This window comes from Pholcus phalangioides, unplaced genomic scaffold (assembly GCF_987345545.1).
Source record: "Pholcus phalangioides strain wild (caught in Gottingen) unplaced genomic scaffold, Ppha-v1.0 ptg000007l_1, whole genome shotgun sequence".
NCBI lineage: Eukaryota > Metazoa > Arthropoda > Arachnida > Araneae > Pholcidae > Pholcus > Pholcus phalangioides.
In genome coordinates this window covers 59,205,489-59,229,244 of record NW_028301600.1, presented here as the reverse complement: position 1 = coordinate 59,229,244, position 23,756 = coordinate 59,205,489, and the positions used below count along the sequence as shown (strand labels likewise).

The 23,756-nt window shown below is 33.7% G+C and overlaps 1 protein-coding gene across 3 annotated transcripts; it reads right to left on the bottom strand.

The window, feature by feature from the left end:
* Nucleotides 1-3,395: 3,395 nt before the first annotated feature.
* On the bottom strand, nucleotides 3,396-23,578 carry LOC149085559 (pituitary tumor-transforming gene 1 protein-interacting protein-like). 3 transcript variants are annotated; one of them, XM_089233655.1, is made up of 7 exons: nucleotides 23,288-23,578; nucleotides 20,993-21,045; nucleotides 20,643-20,748; nucleotides 16,904-17,075; nucleotides 12,002-12,048; nucleotides 9,779-9,799; nucleotides 3,396-6,107 (listed from the first exon to the last, which is right to left on the bottom strand). In XM_089233655.1, the coding sequence occupies exons 1-7, from the start codon at nucleotides 23,448-23,450 to the stop codon at nucleotides 6,064-6,066; spliced, it is 606 nt and encodes a 201-aa protein (XP_089089781.1). In that variant the 5' UTR covers nucleotides 23,451-23,578; the 3' UTR covers nucleotides 3,396-6,063. The 3 variants fall into 3 exon arrangements, with proteins under 3 accessions (XP_089089781.1, XP_089089782.1, XP_089089783.1); XM_089233657.1 differs by lacking the exon at nucleotides 3,396-6,107 and adding an exon at nucleotides 6,116-6,833; XM_089233656.1 differs by lacking the exon at nucleotides 9,779-9,799 and having other exon boundaries at nucleotides 23,288-23,577.
* Nucleotides 23,579-23,756: the final 178 nt, after the last annotated feature.

Here is a 23,756-nt window from a genome sequence, read left to right as displayed (position 1 = left end):
GAAGTTCACATTCGTTCACAAAAACATGAGTCATTTGTTCAGTTTCCAATCGAAAATGGAAATCGATCAGACTATTTTCAGTAATAACTCAGATGTGCATTCTGTGTAACATCATATCACCACCTGGAAGCACTACAGATTCTGTCTTCTTCACTGAAATGTACCAAAAAGCTATTCTACAGCTATTTGTTGGAGATCTTAGACTATAGGGAAACGCGTAATCTCTTATTCATATTTTAAACTACTATGTTTATCATTAGTATGTATGTCAATTATTTATACGTAAGTGTATGAATTATTATTTACTAGAAAGCTATTAATACTTCGTTCAGCGACTGGTGCAAAAACGTAAAGACGTTATTAAAATAAATGTGTTACCGTTGGATGTTTCTATCAGCGCTGTGTATTTCACGATTTTTGAAAGTGAGATGTATTCTTTCGTTACGGTAAGCCTACATTACAGTCTGGTATCTGAAACTAAAGACTGACTATTCTGTAATGAAGTGCAAAATACGCATTCACGCATGAACTTGTGGCCGTGTCAATGACACAGCCCCACCCTTTTTTTCACGAATTGCATAATTTTTTCATCTTCTTCGTTAATTCAAGAACTCCGCAATATTTTCTGGAACGGTTATGAGTGCCACATTCTATTTCACATATTTTCTAATAGTTGTCGACAGAATTAAGTTATTGTATAAATTTTCACGTAGATGAGAATTTTATTTTAATCCAAGTCATTTCATATTATAATTGTGCCATCCCTAATCGCAGAGATCTTGGATATATCTATGGTTCTATCCAATAAGATCATCAATGCACGTACTTCGCATCGCGAGTTCAAAGCTCTTTTAATTTGCTATAGCTTCTTTTGATGAATAGCGCGTAACAGACTAATATACAAAGGTAATAGCTTCTATTGACTTTCCTAAATGTTTCGAAATTTTGCGAAGTAATCTTTGGTAATATAGTGAAAAAAATAAACGTAGTTTCCTCCCCGTTTCTATGGAAATATCTTAGTATTAAGAAATACCGTATATACTCGTGTATAAGCCGACCCCCCCCCCCCACTTCAGGACCACCAAAACCGCAATAAATTGAAAACCCTTGTATAAGCCGATCCCCCAAAAAATCCGTTCATTTCAGAGAAAAGAAAATCGTATATTTTCATGCAAAATGAATAGCTTGTGGAAATTTACAATAGAAAATGATTCAAACTTTTTAAACCATTTCTTCTGAGTCTCCAAGCTCATCGTAATCCATCAGATCATCATAAAGTGCGGCATCTTCGTTTTTATTCTCATCTTGGCTGTCAATGACATTGTCACTTTCAAAGAGGATATCATTTCGGATTCAGTTCCGTCCATCGCATTGCTGATGCAACTCTTTTTGAAGGATCGGATGATAATTTCGGCGGAAACGGGAATTCCACGCCTCATGTACCCATTGGCATACCAGGCTAATGTCAGTTTTCTTCAAGGCACCACTTTATCATCGGAACTCATCCATTCGATCCACAAATCCCTCAAATAGTATTTGAGAGGCTTATCGATGCTCACATCTAAATGCTGTACAATCGACGTTAGCCCACATGGTATCAAAGCCAATGATGTTTTAGATTTCTTTGGCTCGGCTTTGACACTATCGGTTCTGTGGGAGTTTGAACATATCCCATACCAATAATGCCGGTTTCTCGAACACTGCTACAAAAATGGCTACTGATTGCGGGGGTCGATATTTTCTCACCAAAAACTGACCCGAGTATAAGCCGACCCGACCCCCCCCCCCCCACTTAAGAAACGAATTTTTCTACAAAAAAACTCGGCTTATACACGAGTATATACGGTATATAGTTCCATTTTTTTCTCGTGGGAAGTTGTTCATGACAATGAGATTAGTTTTTCCACGTACACTTGTTGATAATTCAAGATATACATGATCGTTTTACTTGTAGAATCATTTTGAAGTGATACAAAAGACTGTTTAGAGAATTGTTGCTACCGAATAATGACAAAATAAATATAAGCGTAAAAAAATAGCACTGGAATCTCTCGGCGTTCCGTAAAAAGTGGCTATCTACGGAAGTGACCACCAAATAGAGGTCATGTGGTTGGGTACCGGATCGACTACTGTACTGTACTCACGTGAGACGGGCAAATTTGTTTTTCCTTTACATTAGTCTACTATTGATGGGCCCTTGAAAAACAGGCTTGAGGAAGGGCAGAAAAAATCCCATCCTAAGAATTTGGCTCCAGAATGGTGGGGTTGGGGGGGAGGGCTTTACTGCACGTTTTACTGCTTTGCAGTCACGAAAACTAGTCACGCTTTAAATTGGTATGCCATAACATTTTCTGAGAAAGCTGAGCATTCCTAACAAATCCATATTTTTATGCATCTTCCCAAATTCACAGCGTTTTTCAATTAGCACTCACAACCAAGGCTTCCTATGGCAAACACAAAGGAAACGGAGGGACCCCTTTGTGTTGTGTCGTAGTCACTCACTTCATTGTTATTCTTTGTTCTGAAAATTTTTAGAAATCACTGAGAAATAGGAAGAGTCGGAGCCTTCGATTGTTAGAAATATATTTTTCTGGGTATATATATATATATATCAATTGCTTCCTATGTTAAATTATATTAAAACTCTAATTTTTGTCATAGCCAGATAAGAGTAATTTTTGTAGGACTGTAATTTTTAACCCACAAAAAACAAAAAGTCCTAAATTCCCACTATTCAAAATATACATTATTGGGCGAGTCAGAGTTGCTGCTGTCAACATTCAAAACAAAAATAAATTGCATTTATTTCGCAGAATATGGTGTATGTGTGTGACTTTTATATACTTTACATGCATTCCAGTCTCAAGGGGAAAACTGGGAGTTGCATCAGGGAATATATCTGTAGAATATGCAAGCCAAATTCGCTGTGTGGTCACCTGTTCAAACTAAACCGACGGCAATATGAAGAAATATTTGAAAGTTGCACTAATGTGTCGGGCCACCAGCAAGCAATGTAGTATATCTCGTTGTCAATAACCTCGTGGAGCACCATAGCAATATTTGTGTTGGATCACTTGGATACCGCATCTATCAGTCGTCAGACTTCAGTATCTTGTGTGAGGAGGCCCTCACACAAGATACTGTCTTAACAGAAATATTATAGGGATACCCACAAAAAAATCAACAAAGAAAAAATTCATTATTCTCTCACCCCCTTTGTGACAATATTAACCAGAGATAATCTTGATCGATTCTTCAATGTTTAGAAAATGTTTGAATACTGAAACGAAAATATTTGTTTCACTGTCACCAGTTTGTGAAGGAAAGTGAGCTAGATTATCACATGAGCTGAAATATCCATTAACGGTTGATTCTGGCAATCACAAAGAAAAAAAAATATATAAATATATTCTTTAATGAAAACCTGACCATCTATATTCATAATAAAAAGACAATGCGCATCTTATATATATAATATGCCTTACTTTTCACACACAACATAAAAAATGTACATTCATTATAGATTACAGAATACTCATAATTATCAGTATCCACATAAACAATGTTACAGAAAGTTTGAAATGAATTATCAGTACAGTTTTGAACTTTTTCAAATATAAAACAGGATATTACGTGGAACCAAATATTTATTGAATGGTGTTTTTTAAATATCTGAATGCATCACGCGGATTTATATTATACCTGTATATAAGTAAATGAACCTGATTAGATTCCCTTATACTTCTACATCATGATATGTTCACAAAAATCACCCTACACAACATTTATATTTACAAGTAAGTACATGTTTTCATATTATTTTCCCCTTCTCCATCCATTATGAAATCTATGACCACTATAATGTAACAAAGAAAAATCCAGTTGCTTTCATCTTCTCGTTATGAAATAACATCAAAATACCAAGTGAATGTTGGAATGTAAAATTTAAACTTCTAATTTTAAGGCTGAAATATTTACACAATTTTGAATTGTATCAGTTTTGTTGCCTGTTATTTTGACATCTATCTTGGATGAGAATAGGATGTAGAAATACACATGTATAATCAAATACAGTGAAAACTGTATGAAACGTAATGTCAAGAGACTGAAATACTATTCCGTTTTATACAGATTTTTATTTCAAAAGGTGTAAATCAAAGCACTAATTAAACAGACTATCTTTTGATTCCATTTAAGACAGGTTTCCGGCTCATACAGTGTCCGTCTTAGACAGGTTTCACTGTAATTTTTTTTAAAAAACAGCCAGTAATTATCAATATTGAAACACATGCTCAATATCAATTTCTTTGAAAAATACAAAACTCAATTTGATGTGTGGACCAACACAGAAGCTACATGTTACAAAAAGAGATATAATTTTTACACATTTCAAAACATTCCACAAAAAAGGAACAAAAAATGATTTTTGCCAATGATGCTATTAGAGCCTTAAGGTATCAAAAATTTTAGCATAATTTTTCAAACAGGCAATCACTTTTAAGCTGCCAAAGTGAAAAAAATTATGAACTTATGAGATTTTAAATAATGAGATTTTTCACAACCATCATTATGAGATAAATTAAACTAAATATATAACTGTATCGTGCTTGCTCTCAGGAATGTTTTAGTACACTTAAGAAGTACAGATAGCCTCAGTAAAAATATATATCATTTACATACTAATTCCTTTCTCAATATGTATAACACGTAATCAGATTAGATAGTTAAAATTCAACCACATGTTGAAAAAACACTAATTTATAGAAAAGATTATGAAATCATAAATGGAAAAAAGTTTTTTTTTAAATACTTTACAATTCAATGAACTTGACTAGAAAATGAAATTCCTGTCTTCTGTCTATGCTATATTTAGAAATGCTTATCATTCAAATTTCATTAGGGGAATATCATTTATATAGATCATAAGTCAGTAATACATTTACAAATAAACAGATGAAGCTAAAACCAAATTACTATATACAAATTCAATCATGTAAACTTCCGAATAAATAAAATTTCTGACCCAGACTAACATAATTAATGATAAAATAAATTCCATATAAAATAAACAATTAAGTTTATATGTAATGTGTATATATATACAGGGTGTCTAGTAAGTGCTAGCACAGCCTTTATCTCATCAATCGTCCGTCATAGAGGTACGATTCCAATGTAAAAAAATGCTCAGCTGGCATTCAAAAATTATTCTGTACTAGTTTTGAGAGTGAAAATACGGTGTGTCACAAAATAAAAAAATTAAATTTTTATAAACTTCTAATTAGAAAGTTGTTTCCCTCTCTCTCCTGATGCGAACAAAAAAAAATTGCATGTTTATATGTTAAGTACAATATGCACAGAAATATTTGAATTAAAAAAACACAGGAAATTTAGGAAAAAACAACGTTAAGAGTGGGAAAAACTGTTTTACCCACATTTAACACTGTTCTTTTTCAAATTTCCTCATTTTTCGAATTTGAATGTCTCTGTGAATATTGCACTTGGAAACATAAAAAGTTTTTGTTGGCATCAGGAGAGAAAGGGAAACAACTTTCTAATTAAAAGTTAGAAAACAGGGGGACCATATTAAAAGTTAAATTTTTTATTTTTTACACACTGTATTTTCACTCTCAAAACTGGTGCAGGATAATTTTTGAACACCTGTTGAGCATTTTTTAAATCTGGAATCATACCTCTACATCGAACGGTTGATGAGATAAAGGTTGTGCTAGCACTTGCATGACACCCTGTATATATTTACCAAAATATAAATGTGATGATTGCATATGATTATTATACATGATTATAATTCACAAAACACAAACAATTCATTGGGCCAACTTCATTTTTACAAATTATTGAAAATTATCTCGGGAACAATCTAACACTTTAAATGTTTTCTTATTTTTCAAAAGTAGCAAATTGATACAAAAAAGGCACTGTATAATTTTGTTGAAATAGCAAATGCAATGCTAAGGATGGGGTTACATTCTTTTCCAAGAAATATTCTGATATGATTATCCAATGTATTGCTTCTGTGCAACAGTCAGCAAACCTTGTATTTATCTATGTATCAAAGCGTTGATAAGGGGCATCATCTTTGAATAGTCCTGTGAAATATAAGAATGATTGCTTTAATGTTGAAAATTGAAAGCAAAATGGTACAGATCAGAAAAATAAACTTGACAGCATAACAAAAAATATTTTATACAGATTAAAGAAAATACCTTTCATTTTCATTTAAAAACCCCCCTTTCATATTAGGCATGATCAATCATACACACTTTATACATCTCTCATGGTCGCTCTTGTACGAAATTAACATGTTTTAACATTTGATATCTGTAGTTATTAGAGTGCATTAACATACTGATATCACATGGATGCAAACACATAACAATAACCTTTCAGTCAAATCTCTTTAAGACGAAGTCCAAGGAGCATCACATATATTTTCATCAAATGACCAAACAGAAATTTCATTATGAAAAGCAATAATACACTATTTATGTAACTCTACCAGCATATGTATATAATGAATTTTAAATGATTAGATTGATTAAAAAACTAAGTGAATGGTAAATACACAGGGTCCAAAGGAGTAAGTCTATCCTTCCTCCTTTTACTGCTAATAAAGAAGTCCCCTCAATCCTACGTGCCTGATCTATTAAAAACAATTGCAGCCCTCCTGATGGAAAATTTGTGAATCTACCTTTGTTATGAAACAAGATAGAAAAATAATGTCATTACAAAGCTTCAGAGCATTGTTGAATGTTGAAAAATTGACCCCAAGAATGATGAAGGCAGTTTCACCTGTCACTGAAAAGCTCTGTACCCTGAAATTTAAAGAAAAGAATCAGGGTTCATTGAATTGGGGGTGTTAATGTCATTTTGTCTCAAACAGGAGTTAGCTGTTTACATGTTTGTATTAAACAAATATATTGCTATTAGTCTCCAACGATCATTTGACAATAGCATTTGATTCCTATTAAGTGAAAATTCCCATTAAACCAGTTCATCTCAATTAGTTTCAATTGTGTTTTTACAGAGAAATTGGTGAAAAAAAAATATTATTCAATCTTGTCCAGTTTTACACTTATGTGTTACGTTTGCAAGGAAATAATTGTAGGTATGAATTTATTTACTTAATATTTGTTAATAGAAAATCAATAACATTTACAAAATATTTATGGTTTTTGTAGGTTTACTTGCCTCGCTAAATAAAATACAATCGATCAAATTAAAGACACAAATATTCATCACAACATTTAACATTTCTTATGCGGGCAGTTTCCAGCTATAACGGTAAAAGTGTTTATCTTTTTTACTAGGTGCAATACCGGCACAATATTGCAACCTGCACAAGATTATTCCATTCACACACCCTCATTTCATTTTTGTTTTTTTTCCTCCTACTCTCTATTCTCCCCCCCCCCCCTTGAATGATACCAAGCAAAGGGATTGAAAAAAGATCAAAAACAATTTATTTCCCTCGTTCTAAAAAATGTAACAAAGAATTCCATTCAGCAATTTTCTCATCATCTTCATTCTCATCTCTCTCATCACCATTCAGCAAGATCTAAATCTCCTGCTTGTGATGTGCTAAACATGTTTTTAAGTGATCTTTAGACAAGCTAACACATCCACCCTATATATACAGGGTGCATGGGTAACAGGGCGTATGGCATTTTACTAGCAAACTGTTGATCTTACAGGCATACTTCCAATTAAAAAAAAGTATCCAAATAATGTGTAGTACTCAGATATGTCATTCATGTTTGAAGGGGTTGTACAGTTATTGAAATAAAAAATTTGATTTTTTATGCCATCCCTGTGCATCTAAAAACCCAATTAAAAAGTTGTTGCTGTCTCACCTGATGCCAACTACAAAAATTCTATGTTTCTATGCAATATATTCACTGAGATATTCGAATTCAAAAATGGAAGAAAAATGTAAAAAAAAAAAAAAAAAAAAAAAACAGTATTAAATGTGGGTAAAACGGATTTCCTGCATTTAATGTTGTTTTTTCCCAACTTTCCTTCATTTTTTTAATACACAGGGATGGTATAAAAACTTAATTTTTTTTATTCTAATAACTAACTATTAGAATTTGAAAACCCTTCAACACCATGAATGCCATATATGAGCACTACACATTATTTGGATACTTTTTCTAATTTGAAGTATGCCTCTAGGATCAGTGGCTCTCCTGTAAAATGCTATACACTCTGTTACCTATGTACCCTGTAAATCTGTATGCCAGAGGTAAAGGGCACCATGTCACAGAAGGAAAATTTTACAGGAGAGCCGTTCAAAGACTTCCTATACCTATGTGTAGTATAACAAGAGTACGGTAAATTAATAACGTTATCCCAGTATTGACGAAAATGGACACAGTACCCTCTACCTCTGACAAGCTGCAAAATTACTGAAAAAGCATAGATATATAAAGATTAGGTTGAAAGTGCAGTATTTTTATGCAACAATTTTATGCCTCGATTCTATGCAATGATTCAGTGCGATGCCAAAATATCTAAGAGACAATTTGATATATTAAAACTAAATTTAACATACATTTGAAGTTGAATTTGATTTCAGTGATAGGTCACTCAAAATATTTTCATATGTGAACAAATGAGTGGAATCAAAAACTTATCAGCAATGATTTTATAAAGTAAAACAACGGGTTTTGCATTATCTGTGAGCAAAATATGAGTTACAACATTGTAACATGGCAGTCAATAAACTGTCTGAATTCAATACATTCATCAAATATTTAAGAATACTTCTTGGGGTTCAGATTTCATTTTTAGTCACTGTATTGAAAGAAACGATGTTTTAAAAGGAATGAATATAAGGATACTTGTGACATCCAACAAAGAATTGTAACAAAATTTATTTGAATCAATAATTTTGCCTAAGACCAGGAATAAAAACAAGAGAGAAAACATACTGCTAAAAAGTTTTAGATAAACAACCCTGAGACGTTTTGGCACTACTGGGTGCCGCCTTCAAAGCAAAACAAAGTCTCTGTACCTAATGAAAAATGTGGTCAGTCTGGATGATCATCTGCATTGTCAGAGTTGTTCACTTTAATTTGATGTTTATTTTCATTTTTTATACTAGAGTTGTTGCTTCCTTTTGTTAACGATAATAGAGGGTGTTAATTTGCAGCCATAATTGTTCTTGAAAAGCCTTTATACAGCTACTCTAAAAGATACCTTAAAGAAATGTGGATCTCACTTTTTGGATCACCTTAGCATTAACTAGTTATAATATTAGCAGGCTTGTTAAATTTTTCAGCAACTTTTACTTATGCATCTGAGCATAGGCAGAGATAGACATGAAGAGCTGGGGAAGGGTGCAATGATATTAATTTCATATATATGCCAGCATAAATGTTAAAGTTCCATTCATATACATCAGTCTGCTTCATCATTGACACCAGTAGGACATTGCCCCCCTCCTTTTCCCATGCATCTGAGCTTTTTTCAAATAGACTTGCTCAAGGTTGGGGTTGACTAAATTCTAAATTTTATCAATATATAGAATGTAGAAAATACAATTTGAACTATATCCAACATGCAGATGTACAGTAACAAAATTTTTCTAAAACTATAACAAGATCTGAATGCATACACAAACAGTTTATTATTTCAAGACATTACTTACCTGAAGCATCCAGTAATAGACCTAAACAAATTTGTATTTGTATTTGTATTTGTATAACAAGATCTGAATGCATACACAAACAGTTTATTATTTCAAGACATTACTTACCTGAAGCATCCAGTAATAGACCTAAACAAATTACAAGCAACATGTAAAAAATTTTCTTAATGTCTTATCTTATTCTTTTCTTATGTCATCAGTGGTTCTCAAAACTTTTTTACAGCCGCGGCTCCCCCCCCCCTATCATGATAACATTCATTTGCGGCTCTCTGAATAAAAAAAAATAAAAAATGCTTCGAAGCACTGAATGCACAATCATCAATGTCAACAGCTCACTACAACATCCTTGACAAAGGTTGGAACACCCCTAGGAGCCATGACATACACTTTGAGAAACACTGTCTTACATAATTGAAAACATGATAATCAACGTTCAGTAAGTTGTCTCTTCTAGGAGAGAGAGAGAGAGAGAGAAGCACCTAAATGTAAAATTTATTGTTGAAAAAAAATCAATCAGCTCTTATACAATTTTTCTCAGTGAAGGCAACATATCGAATTGAAATCAAAATCTGAAAATTTCCTCAACTATCACTAGGCAAGCCTACCTATGGTCTTAATGAAGGCCCCAGTAGGATAAGAAAAGCAATTAGATATTATTCACTTCCTCAGGGAATCACTTCACAGTGAGTAATTTAACAGTGGCATCCCTTTTTATATTTATTTGGTATTTAATTTAATCTGCTAATATACCAGCAGCTCTGACACACAAAAATATGTAATGAAAGTAACTTGACTGTCTTATCTACACAAAGATAGCCAACAGAGTAATAGGATTCAGTGGTCACTTGTCCATAGCTACTATTACTTAACCATACATACACATTCCTACATTCCTCTGCTGAATTTATAATGAATTGGTATATGCAGAAATGTGTTGTGTGTGAGTTTATGCACAGCCTTAACCTATTAACGTTGTCAGAGTTATGCTTTTTTCCCATGTTGTGCTAGTGCTGCCATCTGTACTTCACATTTTGAAGTGAAATGTTCCCCTCCCCATCCCATAATACTCTCTCTATTTTCATACCTACAGAGATATTGGGTTTCAACCTCCCTACACCCAATATCTTTGAGCCGTCCCAACATTTCCAATAACTTTACACCTATGATGAGGCCCCTAATAATTTAATTTTGAAATATAACTTTGATCAACTTTTATACTGACAGAGAAAGCACACTCCGTGATTTGCATTTTTTAGAATGGCTACCATGAACTCTTGTAAATTAGCAGTGATATGCTTGCACTCTATTCTGTCAGAATAACTGCGTATTAAACAAGATTTTAGTATGCATAGTTTTAATTGGTTTAAAAGACAAAAAAATTATTCAAATACCGTGAAACTTCACTACAACAATACTTGAAATAACGACACAAATCCCTCTACAACGATATTTTTCAAGTCTTGTTTGGAAATGCCTATACTTTAATGTTAAACTACTGCCTCTTGATAATCCTTCTACAACAATATTTTTTTTGGTCCGCAGAGTATTGTTATATCAAGGTTTCACTGCATACAAAAAAAAAGCAGCATAAACTTGCATTGGACCCTCAGGCAAATTGTATTGGACCCTCAGGATCAAGTTCATGTTATCTTTCCACCAGTAATATTTATGAAGAACTGGCTTGCTTTGTGGACAAAAGATATCCATCAAAGTATTACTGGGCATAAAGAAGCCCCCGCCCAAGAATTTCCACTCTTCAACTTCACTCAGAGAATAAAGCTCACCCTGAGCTGTGTTTTTTTCCCAATATTATTAAATATTATACAGTACAGTGATATCTCAATATAACAATACTCAGCAGATAAAAAAATATTGTTGTCAAGGGATTATTGTTATATTGAGTGGCAGCATCATAACCATGTGCAAATGATCATGTTGACAACTCTCCTAAATTGGTGGTGTTAGTACCACCAGGAATCTCTCGTATTTACTCAGAATAAAATTTAATTTATTAGTTCATTAGAAAACTTGGTGAAATAAAGGGATTTATCATAGTAAAGGATATTGTTATATTGAGAGGAGTTGAACATTACACTAAACACAATTCTAAGCAAGATTAGAGCAAATATCATTGCAGATTATACACTTATTGCCACACTTATTGTACAAAAAGAAAAACTTTCAAAAGATAAATAATACAAAGAAAACTATAAAAAAATGACTTTTTGTTTATGAAGAGCTTTTGTAACAAGAAAATTATGGTTTTAGATCATTAAAACGAGAAAAAAACTCTTTTAAGCTAAATGAAAAGGTCTTAAAAATAAAACTTGCCATATTTGCGACGTATTTCTAGGGTTCTTTCAGCTCTTTCCTTCCTTCTGAAAAATGAATAAAAATTCATAGGAAAACACATTTTTAACAATTTGTAGCAACATCCTCATCATATATCACTACTTACTAGTTAATGCACCCTCATTTTTCAAGTTTTTACAAAATATTTGAAGAGACATGCGACTGTGGAAAATAATATACTTTTATAAACTGAAAAAGTCATGTTTTACCCACAAAAATTATGTGTAAAATCACAATTATCAAAGTAAAGTCTATGTTAGATTTTACTCAAAATATCTGTCACTTGCAGCAATGAAACAGTTATTCAAATACAAAGGCCCCACCAAGCAAATTGCCAAACAAGGTGGCTGAAAAAATATGCCCATAAAAAATATGGATGTCAAATATAATTAATTTTTTTTACAGCAACCCAATATTAGAGCATATATCTTTAAAAAAAACTAATAATTAATAATATATGATACTGTCCATAAAAAATGTTTTATGGTTGTCTCACACTAAGTATGGATAGTTTCTTGATTTATCATATTTCTTTTGAAACAGGTCAATTGTGTTTGAATATTCATGGCCCTCAGATATATATGTCATTCTATTTATTAACAACCCTATAAGAGAAAAAATCCCTGCGACACAACATGGAGTTGCCCATTACGATACTACTTTACTGCACACCAACTCTGGTCATATATCCCCATACAGCAATTTCCAACCAGTGAAGTTGGTTGGAAATTGAAGGCGCCATCTAGCGGTGGTCGCCCCAGGCTTAGGAGGTAAAGAACTTGTTTCTAATGCTCTTGGCTGGACTCGAATCCGTGGACCTTGACGGTAACCTTCATAATGGAAGACGAAACTCTTACCACTGTGCCACTCTTCATTATGATACTGGTGTTCCCTTGTAGAAGCAGTTGATTGATGGTGACCTATGTGGTAAATCTTATCCATCCCACTGAAAATTTTAAAAACTTCAATCATATCTCCCCAGATGCCTGCACTCTTCCAATGTAAACATATAGCTAACAGGGTTCCAGCCAGGGGAACTGAGATAATTCTCAATTTTTTTTTCACACTATCAATTCACTAGTTATCTAGGGTTAAAGGGACTTAAATACACTCTTTAGAATAATAATTAGATAGGCCATTTTAACTTAATGGGCTAAAACATGCTCTTTATAATATCTCCGATCCCCATGTGCTAAGCAGCAAACGTTCATCACTCATAATAAAATATCATGAATGAAAATAATATAACAGTTAAGATTGTACAAAGCCCATTATTCCCATTTCAAATGATACCAAACATGCAAAGATCGTGAAAAAATATAATGGATTAAAAATCTGGGATATGAGTATGTCACTTAATGTTAAGGGGTTAGCTCAAGCCTTGTGTGCTAACAAGAGCAAAGCTCTTATCTTCATCCCTCAACTAAGTCTATATTGCTCTGTAGGTATGGTCTCCAAACCCTTACAACATACTCCTGTCCAGTGTAACGTATTGCCCCTTGGGCCCCATGTTGCGTTATTACCAATGTCTTGTCACCCCACAATAACCCCCTAGTTAACAAAGGCTAGGTCTTTTCCCCGGGTGAGGACCTGGTTTTGTCAATATGGATTTATATGATTCGCATTGTTATATTGAATAATTATATATGTATAAAAGTAATTATATTTAAATGCCTGGTCTAATTTACAGAGGGCTGCAGACTTCCGCTGGTTCCGTATAATTCAGTCTTGGTCTCACGCACAATAGCCCTACCGATATCGTGAGGAAAGTTGGGTCAGCTTCTTCCATGTTTTTCGAACTGTTGCCATCAAGAAATACAGAGTACCCGAAACAATTGTCATTATGTGGCAATATGCAAATCAACAGATTGATGTCATAGTTTTCTCAATGTGACGGAGATAACAAGTTCATCAAGTGCGTCAAGAACAAACTGGTTCTCTGAATATAAATAGCCATGGATAAACCCAAAACGTGGCATTCATTCTCTCACTTTTTCAGTCTACTCACTTTTTCAGTCTACTCACTTTACTCAGTGCGGCTGATGAGTTGATAACCTCTACTAACAACTAGTTGTTGTTGTGATGCTACTAATGTCATAATATGTAATCTCCTCGTGCGAGGCTACTCTGGCTGTTCCGGGTAGTTGTTAAAAATATGTTCTTCTAGTTAATTTAACATTGTTTTATCATGCATTCTAGTCGGGTAGAAAATGGTTCCTGAAAGTATTGGGTGATCCGTAAAATATAACATCTATCTGCAGTTACATAATACCCTAGTCTACAGTGTGGTGTTGGTAATCATCATGTTTCATCAGTGGATGTGATCCTTCGTGTTCTAACAATGTGCAACTTTGGAAAGGTGCTCCATCTTCAATGGTGTTCCTGAGGTGAACTTTCCCAAGTGGTCAATGTCATTCACCTCACTTGAAGGTTGGATACTCTGTTCTCGTCATAGGACTTGTGAGTTATTCTATGATGTCTCTCTGATATTCGAGGATGATCTTCAGCTGTATTGGGTGAGACCTTTCAAATTATTTTATGAATTGGAATATACCAGTATTGGACCAATACTGATTTCGGAACTAACATGTTTAATAATTGATGAACTTTAAAATGTAAATTGGTAAAAACAAGTTGCAACAATAAATGTTTGACTTGGAACTTGCCTAGTTTCTCCTAATATTGGCTGTTGAATTAACTTGGATCCTTGAATCATGGGGCAGTTGCACTCGCGTAAGCGCTAGAGAAGTTTATCAATCCGGGGTTGTTCACTGAACTCCTCTGATTTCACATGCTTGTCATGGTTCTGGATAACTTATCTGCCCATCAGGGGCATAGCCAGAAATTTCGTTCGGGGGAGGGGGGGGACCACTTTCATTTCGGGGGGGGGAACCAAAGTGACAGAACAATGGATTTGGCCATCTTTTTCCCTTTATTCTGTCATTTTCTCACATTTCGGGGGGGGGGGGGGACCAGACCCCCAAGTCCCCCCCCCCGCTACGCCCTTGCTGCCCATGTGACGAGTTTTGCCGCAAAGCTCTGCCACCATGATTTATTCGGGTCATTTTTGACTGCTTCGATCTCATCAGCCTACTGACAATCCGCCCACATACAAGTTTTCTTACAACACAAAAAAATTTTTTCAAATAAAAATACCGAAGTGGAAATCAAAATATACATGTGCGTCATCTACCGTTACTAACTGAAGTCAACTTACGAAATTATCGCAACTCAGCTTTGTAATCATCGCTTTCTACGATGCGTAGTTATGATGTTTCTGGAAACACTGGAAAGAGTTACGATAAGGTCGTAGCAATACGCTTTTCCAAGCAGACTTACGAAATCCTCGTTCCTCCTCGGCAGTATCTCTACTGTATAGTTTTTGCGATATTTTACGGATTATCAATATTTATGATGTTATCTGAATTCCCTTTTTTATCCCGACGGAATTTTTTTCCCCTCTTTATTTTTTTCTTTTTATCGATTTTTTTTCCGATCAAACGACAATCATGCCGATTTTCCAGGTCGTTGTCTGAAATTTCCAGGTTTTAAAACAAAAATGGGTAATTTTCCCTGTTTTCCCTGACTTTTTTGAGTAAAAAAATTTTTCCTGGACTTTTCCAGGTTTTCCCTGACTCGTACGAACCCTGTGTCAACACTAGAGGTCATGTTCCATTGCTCCAATCATCCCTTGTGACTTTTTTTGGTTAATCTTTCGCGAGTATATTCCCATGGAATTCAAAGTGTTCAACCTCTTTACATATAGGGCGAGATATTTCGTACCTGAGTAGATAAGAGAAATACATTCAAACTATCTCTCTCTCTCTCCTTTCTATTGAGACCCCACATTGGCAACCCTGCAAACCGGAATTGATTTTTTTCCTTTTCTCTCTCCCCCCCCCCCCCCCCCAATGGAGTAAAAAAAGTATTACATATAAGTTATATAGAAAAAGAGTGTCTGAAAGAATGAGAAAGAATTGAAAAAATCTGCTCCTCTCATCTTTTCTCCCTTCATTTTATATACGTTAACTATAATACCAGTTTTGGAGATTTATCTGTTACTTCAACTGCACATCGTCCAAATTTGTTGACAAAAGCCTGTACATAAAGGTGTTAATGACTTCCAAAACTGCTCTTGGCTGATTATATGCTTGTTATGCACACATCCATTAAGGTGATCCCATAACAGTTCTTTGAGGATATTAGGACTTTGAAGTGGCCAAGTTATATTTTTAATTACATTTTGTAATGTTTTTCAAAGCAACATAATTTTTGAGTAGTCTAGTAGCATGTTTATGAACATTAGCTTGTTATAAAGTGATCCAAAATCCAACTGAATGGGTGCCAAATAGAGCAGCATGGGGAACTAGGACCTTGTAGTAGCTTTTCTTGTCTATAATTCCTTCAATTTGAATAAGATCATTGAGACAGCACCACCTCCAAAACTTTTCCAAACCATAATAAAACCTCTCATGCTTAACTGTTGGCTGAATGCCAGATGGAAGCATTCTTTTATCAACTTCTCAGCGTGTAAACCTGCATCTCTTTGACCCAAAAAGCTCACTTTGATTCATCTGTGAAAGGCACATTTCATCTGATTTGGGGTGCAGTTCTTGAGTTGTTCAGCTCACTGTAACTTTTGATTGTATTTACAGGCTTAAGTAAATGGTTTTCAAGCTACAACATATACTTTGAATTCACTTTTTATAAAACAATGTTTTACTGTTTCAACTAAGAGGCTTTTCTTTGTAGAAAAATTTATATTAAGTATGTAATACTTTTCTTTTGTTAAATCAGATTTTTTATTTTAATAATTGCATAATAAACATAATTTTTTACAATTAATGCCAATCCACATTTTTAAAATGAATGATAACTTACTTTTCTTCTGCCTTTGCTTTTCTTTCTTCTCTCTGCCGAGCCCATTTTAAATCAGCTTTGGAAAGTTTCATTTTACCGTTTCTACAGCAACAGCAACAACAGCATATAATAAGACCTATTAACACTAAACCAACTGCTACACCACTCAGACAAGCTATCACCAGAAAGCTGACTATAAAAGAAATTGCATGCAGAGTAAAAATAAAGTTGCCTTTTTGACAAAGATATTGCTTTGAATGGTGCAAAAGCCACAGTGAGTTTCAGCTGTCATTCAATTTTTCATGAACTTTATTGATTAGAATTTCAATTACAATATTCCAAAAGTCTGTCCTTTCTGGAGTTTAGACATTTTCTTGAATTTCTAGAAAAATACTATAGCTGAATCATTTTAAAATTTTGGTCATATATACCCTAGAGTGGTACTCATCATTTCCAGTGAAATTTAGTCACGGGTGTATTTAGGGGACCGAAAAAAATTCAATAAAAATTCTTGACCAACCCTGTATCAGAAAAAGCTGCAAATGACTTGTAATTTTGAAAAAAAAATGTTTTACTAACTTTGTGCAATACTTCTGTGCATTTTCATGAGAACAGCCTGTATATCCACGAAAATATAAATGTTTTCTCTAAAAATTCCAATTTTCACCACATGATTTTTGCTTATAACACGCCAAGTTTTCAACCAATTTTTACAAAATTTACACAAAACATGATGCTATACATGAGACATACTGCATAAAAATTTAGAATGTGACAAATCATTATTCAATGAGATGCAAGTATTTTATTAAATGATTATTAATTGCACATGTGCAAGAAGTATAAATTTTATTGCCGGATATATAGTGCAACTTATATGAAAATGCCAGCTGAATGTCGTGAAAATTCAGAAAGATATATGTGATATAGTGAGCTTCAATTTCTAAACTTGCATAAAGTAACTGAATAATAAGGGATTTTCCACAAATTGGTATACAATATTTTCTGTTATTTGATTAGTTTGAGAATAAGCAAAGACACATGTGTGATGTCAAAATAAACAAACTGAAGTTAAAAATGAAATAACAGCAAATAATCATATACCAATATGTGTGAAACATCCCTTATTATTCAGCTACTTTCAGGAAGTTTCGAAATTAAAGCTCACAATATTGTGTGTATATATTTCTGAATTTTCACAACATTTAGCTGGAATTTTCATATAAGTTGCACCATACATCCAACAATCAAATTATGAAAAATAAAATTTATACTTATTGCACATATGCAATTAATAATCATTTACTAAAAATACTCATATTTCATTGAATAATGATTTGTCACATTTTAAATTTCCATACAGTATGCCTCATATACATAGCGTCATGTTTTCAGTAAATTTTGTAAAAACTATTTGAAAACTCGGCATGTTATTATCCAGTGTTTCTCAAAATGTGCATCGTTACTCCTAGGAACGTCGCCAACTCCTGTCAGGGGTGTTGTGGAAAGCTGAAGATAAATAATGTCGTTTGTGTACCTATTCTTTGAAGTAGTTATTTTATACGGGAAAATGTCTACAATAAACTATTCTGGGGAGCTACTCCTAGGAACGTCGCCAACTCCTGTCAGGGGTGTTGTGGCAAGCTGAAGATAAACAATGTCGTTTGTGTACCTATTCTTTGAAGTAGTTATTTTATACGGGAAAATGTCTACAATAAACTATTCTGGGAAGCTGTAGATGAATCATGAATTAGGAAAAAGAGCGGCACATGAAAAAGTTTCAGAACCACTTTATAAGAAAAAATTTGATAAAAATTGAAATTTTAAAGAAAACATTTATATTTTCGTTAATATACTTGCTATTGTCATGAAAATGCACAGAAATATTGCACAAAGTAAGTACAACATTTTGTTAAAGTTGCAAGTCATTTGCAGCTTTCTCTGATACAGGGTTGATCAAAATAAAATTTCTTATTTAATTTTTTGTTGCTGCCCTAAATGCACACATGATTACATTTTCACTAGAAATGGTGAGTACCAATATAGGGTAGGCCTATATATATGACCGAAATTTCATAACAATTCACCCAGTATTTTTTCTATAAATTTGAGAAATGTCTACACTCCAAAAAAGAGACAAACTTTTAGAAACATAGTGTATACCAAAGTCTCATGGTTTATGTGCCAGATGAATACCAGTTTAGAAGACTAAGTACAATAGATTTATTTGTATACAAAAATGATATATTATTAATAAATTCATTTTTACACAAATGAGATACATGACTCCTTGAGCATAATACAAAAATAACTAGGAACAGCATTGCTCAACCGTTCTGTCCTGCAGACAGACATAAAGCAATATCCATGTTTTAGAACAGTGTTCAATATTTTTAAATCTGCAGAATGGTGAGAATGGGTTAACAATTTTAACCAGTAAAAATTGGAAGAAATAATTTGTGAAACTAGCGGGAGAAATAATGGTTGGCATGGAGCTAAGATACCCTTCAGAAAGTCGCCAAATGTGGCACCACGATCGCATCTGTATATTTTCTCTGTCAGACCAGATTTTACTGTCTTGTTTGTCTACTTGGGCTTTAAACTTGTTAAGTGAAATAATAATAACAGTGCCATTATAATAATAACAATGGTTGGCTACCTTTTATTGATTTATTAAGACATACATACATTTTTTTCTGATTTAATCCACATGTGGTTTGGGTGCATCATGATGATGATAATAAAGGCTCAGCTATCATTTATTAATTCACAAAGATTTTATTACATTCTTTTAATTTGCATTTCACGTGGAGATATTCACCTGGTTGGTTGATAAGTATTTTGATTGTTCGGCTTGGTGTTTTCAGCAGTTTTTCTTCTACTCCCATGCTGAGTGTTGTATAGTTTGAATCTGTTGTTTCTTTTACTATTAATTTTGAATTAGTCGTGTTTTTCCCATTTCATTGCGGGTTTTCAGGGTATTTTTTCCACAATTGCTATACTCCTGGTGCACTTTCGTATTACATTTCCCGCTGTTTTTTGGATTACTAATCTCTTAGCAGGCTGTCCGAGTAAGTTTTTCCCCTGTGTGCTCTGCTGACTCAGACTGTCTGTAATGGCTGTTGCTATGAGTTTGATTATCGGGGGACCAGAAGTTATTAAAGGTAGACTTGTGGGGAGTAGGGTGGTGTTTGGAGGAATTGAAAGGGTAGGACAAACAAGTGTGATAGAATGAACAATGATAGTCTAACTTCTGAGTTTCATCAAGGAATGTGTGTTGCCAGGATCTATTGTCAAGTCAGATTACTGGAGGGTACACGGTTGTCTCTTTGTGATGAGGGGTATATCAATTTGTGGGTCAACCACAGTTTGACATTCAATGATCCCATCACGAGTGCACATACTAACACTATTGAGTCAGTTTGGTCGGTAGAAAAAAAAGCTTCCTTTTTGCAACACTCCTGGTGCCAACCATTTGAAGTGGGAGTTTGACTCCGGCTTAGTATAATACATATGGGGAAAAGCATATGGTCACTCAATGAATGGCGAAACCTTCACAGCATTCCTTGCAGCTGTTATTCAAATTTACCCATATGCAGAGAGGAATGTAAAAAAAGGATTGATAAGGTGAGTGAAAAAAATCCCCCTTTATTGTTTATGGGTTGCAGCAGAGTTGGTGCCATTGGCACCAAGAAGGGGGTCCTGTACTCCGTTTTCACCCATCACAGATTTTTAGACACATAAATATAATAAAACTCACCTGTACAGGAATAATAATATACACTTTTAACACCACATTTGTCAGTCGGAATCAAGTCTTTAACTGAATAGGAAAAACATTTGTTGTTTGCCTTGCAGAAGTAACACTGAAATATATACAGCCCTCATCAATACTGAAAACTTACAGCAATTTTGCATAGACATATTAACATCACAAAACCCTTTTAAAAACTATTTCTACCAACAAATGAAAACAACAGAAAAGAATGACTTGTGCTATTTTAATGAGAGTATTTAAAACTAAAACATTTCATCCAACATTTCTTCCCATTTAATGGTCAGCTTACTGAAAAAGCTAGAATTTTTCTGAGATGTTGATTTTAATCTTACCGTTGCATCTTTATGTCCTAAACATGTCTCACAGGTAGAAAATGCTTCACAAGCTACAAACAGAAATAAATGAATTTACAGTCACAAAAATAAATGAATTTACAGTCACAAAAATAAATGAATTTACAGTCACAAAAATAAATTAATTTCAAGTCACATAAGTAAATTTGCACTCTCATATACATTGAGGGGAACCTCAATAAAGGCAGCAGTTAGGGTGGTGTTCACTGACATGAATTAAACTATAGTCACAACTTTTGGATACGATATCAACACGGATTGATTAAATTCAGGTTTTTAACCAATCCATATCAATCTTCTATCCAAAACTGTGACTAGTTCAAACCATGTCGTGAATACCATCCTTAGAGTGTTATGTGAGGAAATTTTTAAAAGTGGTGTCCACTGACAAGACTCGTAACATTTTTTTTAAAATTAAACAATCTGAAAAGATTTAGATATCCTGCAGTAATTTTTTTTTTTCATATGATCACTGAATTTTATTTATTTTTAATTCTGATTACAGATCTAAAATTAACTTATTAAATACAAAAATTTTCAAACTACCCCATATACTGTTTTGAAGATTTCTTGTCCCTTCAACAGATGCAGAAAAAAATCATAAGATCATTTTTTTTCATTTCTTGTATATTACACTTCTTTATTACATTATATTATTGCTACTACATATAAAGGGCAATTATAAAATATTTCAATTTAAAAACAGGGAGGGTGATGCAACAAAGTAACTATTGAAAACATGAGAAACAGATTATAGTTCACTCATTCCATTCTAGCAGCATAAGATACTAGGTTTCATTGCAAAAATAATTTTTTCGGAATAGCTATAGTATAATCCACTATAGCTATTTTATATGATCTCTGAAAATGTTTTAGGCAGGCGTTCCAAATCCTTTACAATTTTTCAAAAATGTGAATTCGCAATCTTGTAAGAACAAGGCGAATTTACGCTGTATAGACTGCTGTCTTTGAATCCCGGCAGATAGCCGCGAAAGTACCGTAATTTCCGATATATAACTGGAGGGGAGAAAATCTGCAGTGGTGTAAAAACTCTGAAATTCTCTTTGAAAATTCTGTACACAGCCCCTCATTAAGAGAAACTAAATATCTTCAACAATCTAATATCTTCATCAATACAATACAGTACAGTATATGAAGTACTAAAACTACTTTTTCAAGGTCGCATGCTATCGTGATAAGATCTCTCTACTTTTTCATCTTGGAACTATGAAAGAACGTGTCTCGGAGGACGCGTGAACCAAATTTTATGCGTCCTTTCTCGAAATTTCGGGTATTTAATGCATTATAGCACGTCAATGGCATCTCTGATGGACAAGTCCAGATATTTTTTTAAAAATGATTTCTCAATGAAAAACTTTCCCCCATACCTCTTAATTTGCACCTGCAGAAAATCAGAAAACCTACTTAATTCAAAAAGATATGGAATTTTGAATGGGAGTTCAGTGATTTCTAATTGCCTCTAAAGGGTTAAGTGTAAATGATTTAGTAGTTAACTAAATTTTAAGTTGTTAAGTGCTCAAAATAGTGTCCACACATTCAAGTGATATAGTAAGTGCTCATTAGATAATACCATGCCCACTAGCGCATGTGCATCCTGCCTACTTAATTGAAAAAATAGATCAGACTCTATTCTACTAAATAACTTACAAACTAAAACCGTGTAAACAGCCCTTATCATCTGCATATATTTTAAAGTCCTTGACAACTCAAAATTTAGTAAACTACTTGATCACTTAACGTGTGTAAACAGACCTTCAGTTATCATACTAAGCTCTTCAGGAAAAAAAACATTCACACTCGCACTAGAATCAATCAGAAGTATTAAAGACAGAAGTAAAAGATATTAATTAAATTCATTCACATGGCTCAAATTCACGAGATTCATTCAACACAGTTTGAATAATCAATTCATTCAAAAAAAATTGTTTTGTTGCTGGAAGTTGGATTTGTTTTTCTTATCTTTCTGAAGAAAACTCCCCTATCCCTATCTTACCCATGTTAAATTCAACTCTACGTGATTTCGTCTTAAGCGATTATTTTGCCGAACCAATTAATCATAAAGCGAGGGATACCTATATTATATGTTTATATTCAGTATATCACATGATGTCATGTAACATGTTCGCAAACATTGTAACATTCGTTCACAAGAATGTTTTAAACAGTAATATAAATACACATTTATTTTTTATTTTTTTTAGTTCACACTGTTAAATACATCAGATGAAATTAAAAAAAAAAATTATCACTCACAGTGATTGAGAGGCTCTTGTGAACTTGTACTAATGGAAGACATCTGTGTTGAAGTTGTCAATCCGCCATCTGTTGTCGCGTTAAAACTTGTATTTTGACAAAATACATTTGCAAAATACAATGAGAAAAAAACGAAAATGGTTTTCAACCAAAATGCATGCATGTCTAAGGGGTTCTATTAAACATTGAAAAGATGCCCAAATTACAGCAACCACAACCACGACTGGAAAGATAAACACAACAGCAGGAAGAAGGCAAATCCTCCCCACAGAAACATAAACGGCTTTAACATCTACTCACGTGAAATTTTCTCCGTGAACAGATTGCCATAAGTCCTGTGTTTTTCTCACAATTTTTGATCGTTCCGAGGGTGGTATTCGGGCGGCTTAAGCGAGGGTGGAGGGTGCAATGGCCTCACAACCCGGAACCCGCCACCCGGGTGGCAGGTTGTGAGGGTCAACAGCCTAAA

Excerpts from the sequence above, each read along its gene's own strand:
- LOC149085559 (XM_089233655.1), bottom strand. The coding sequence starts at position 23,450 with ATGCATGCATTTTGGTTGAAAACCATTTTCGTTTTTTTCTCATTGTAT. Across the intron at positions 20,749-20,992 it reads TAGGACATAAAGATGCAACG|TGTTACTTCTGCAAGGCAAA; the intron begins GTAAGATTAAAA and ends TATATATTTCAG. Across the intron at positions 12,049-16,903 it reads AAAGCAAAGGCAGAAGAAAA|AAGGAAGGAAAGAGCTGAAA; the intron begins GTAAGTTATCAT and ends TTCATTTTTCAG.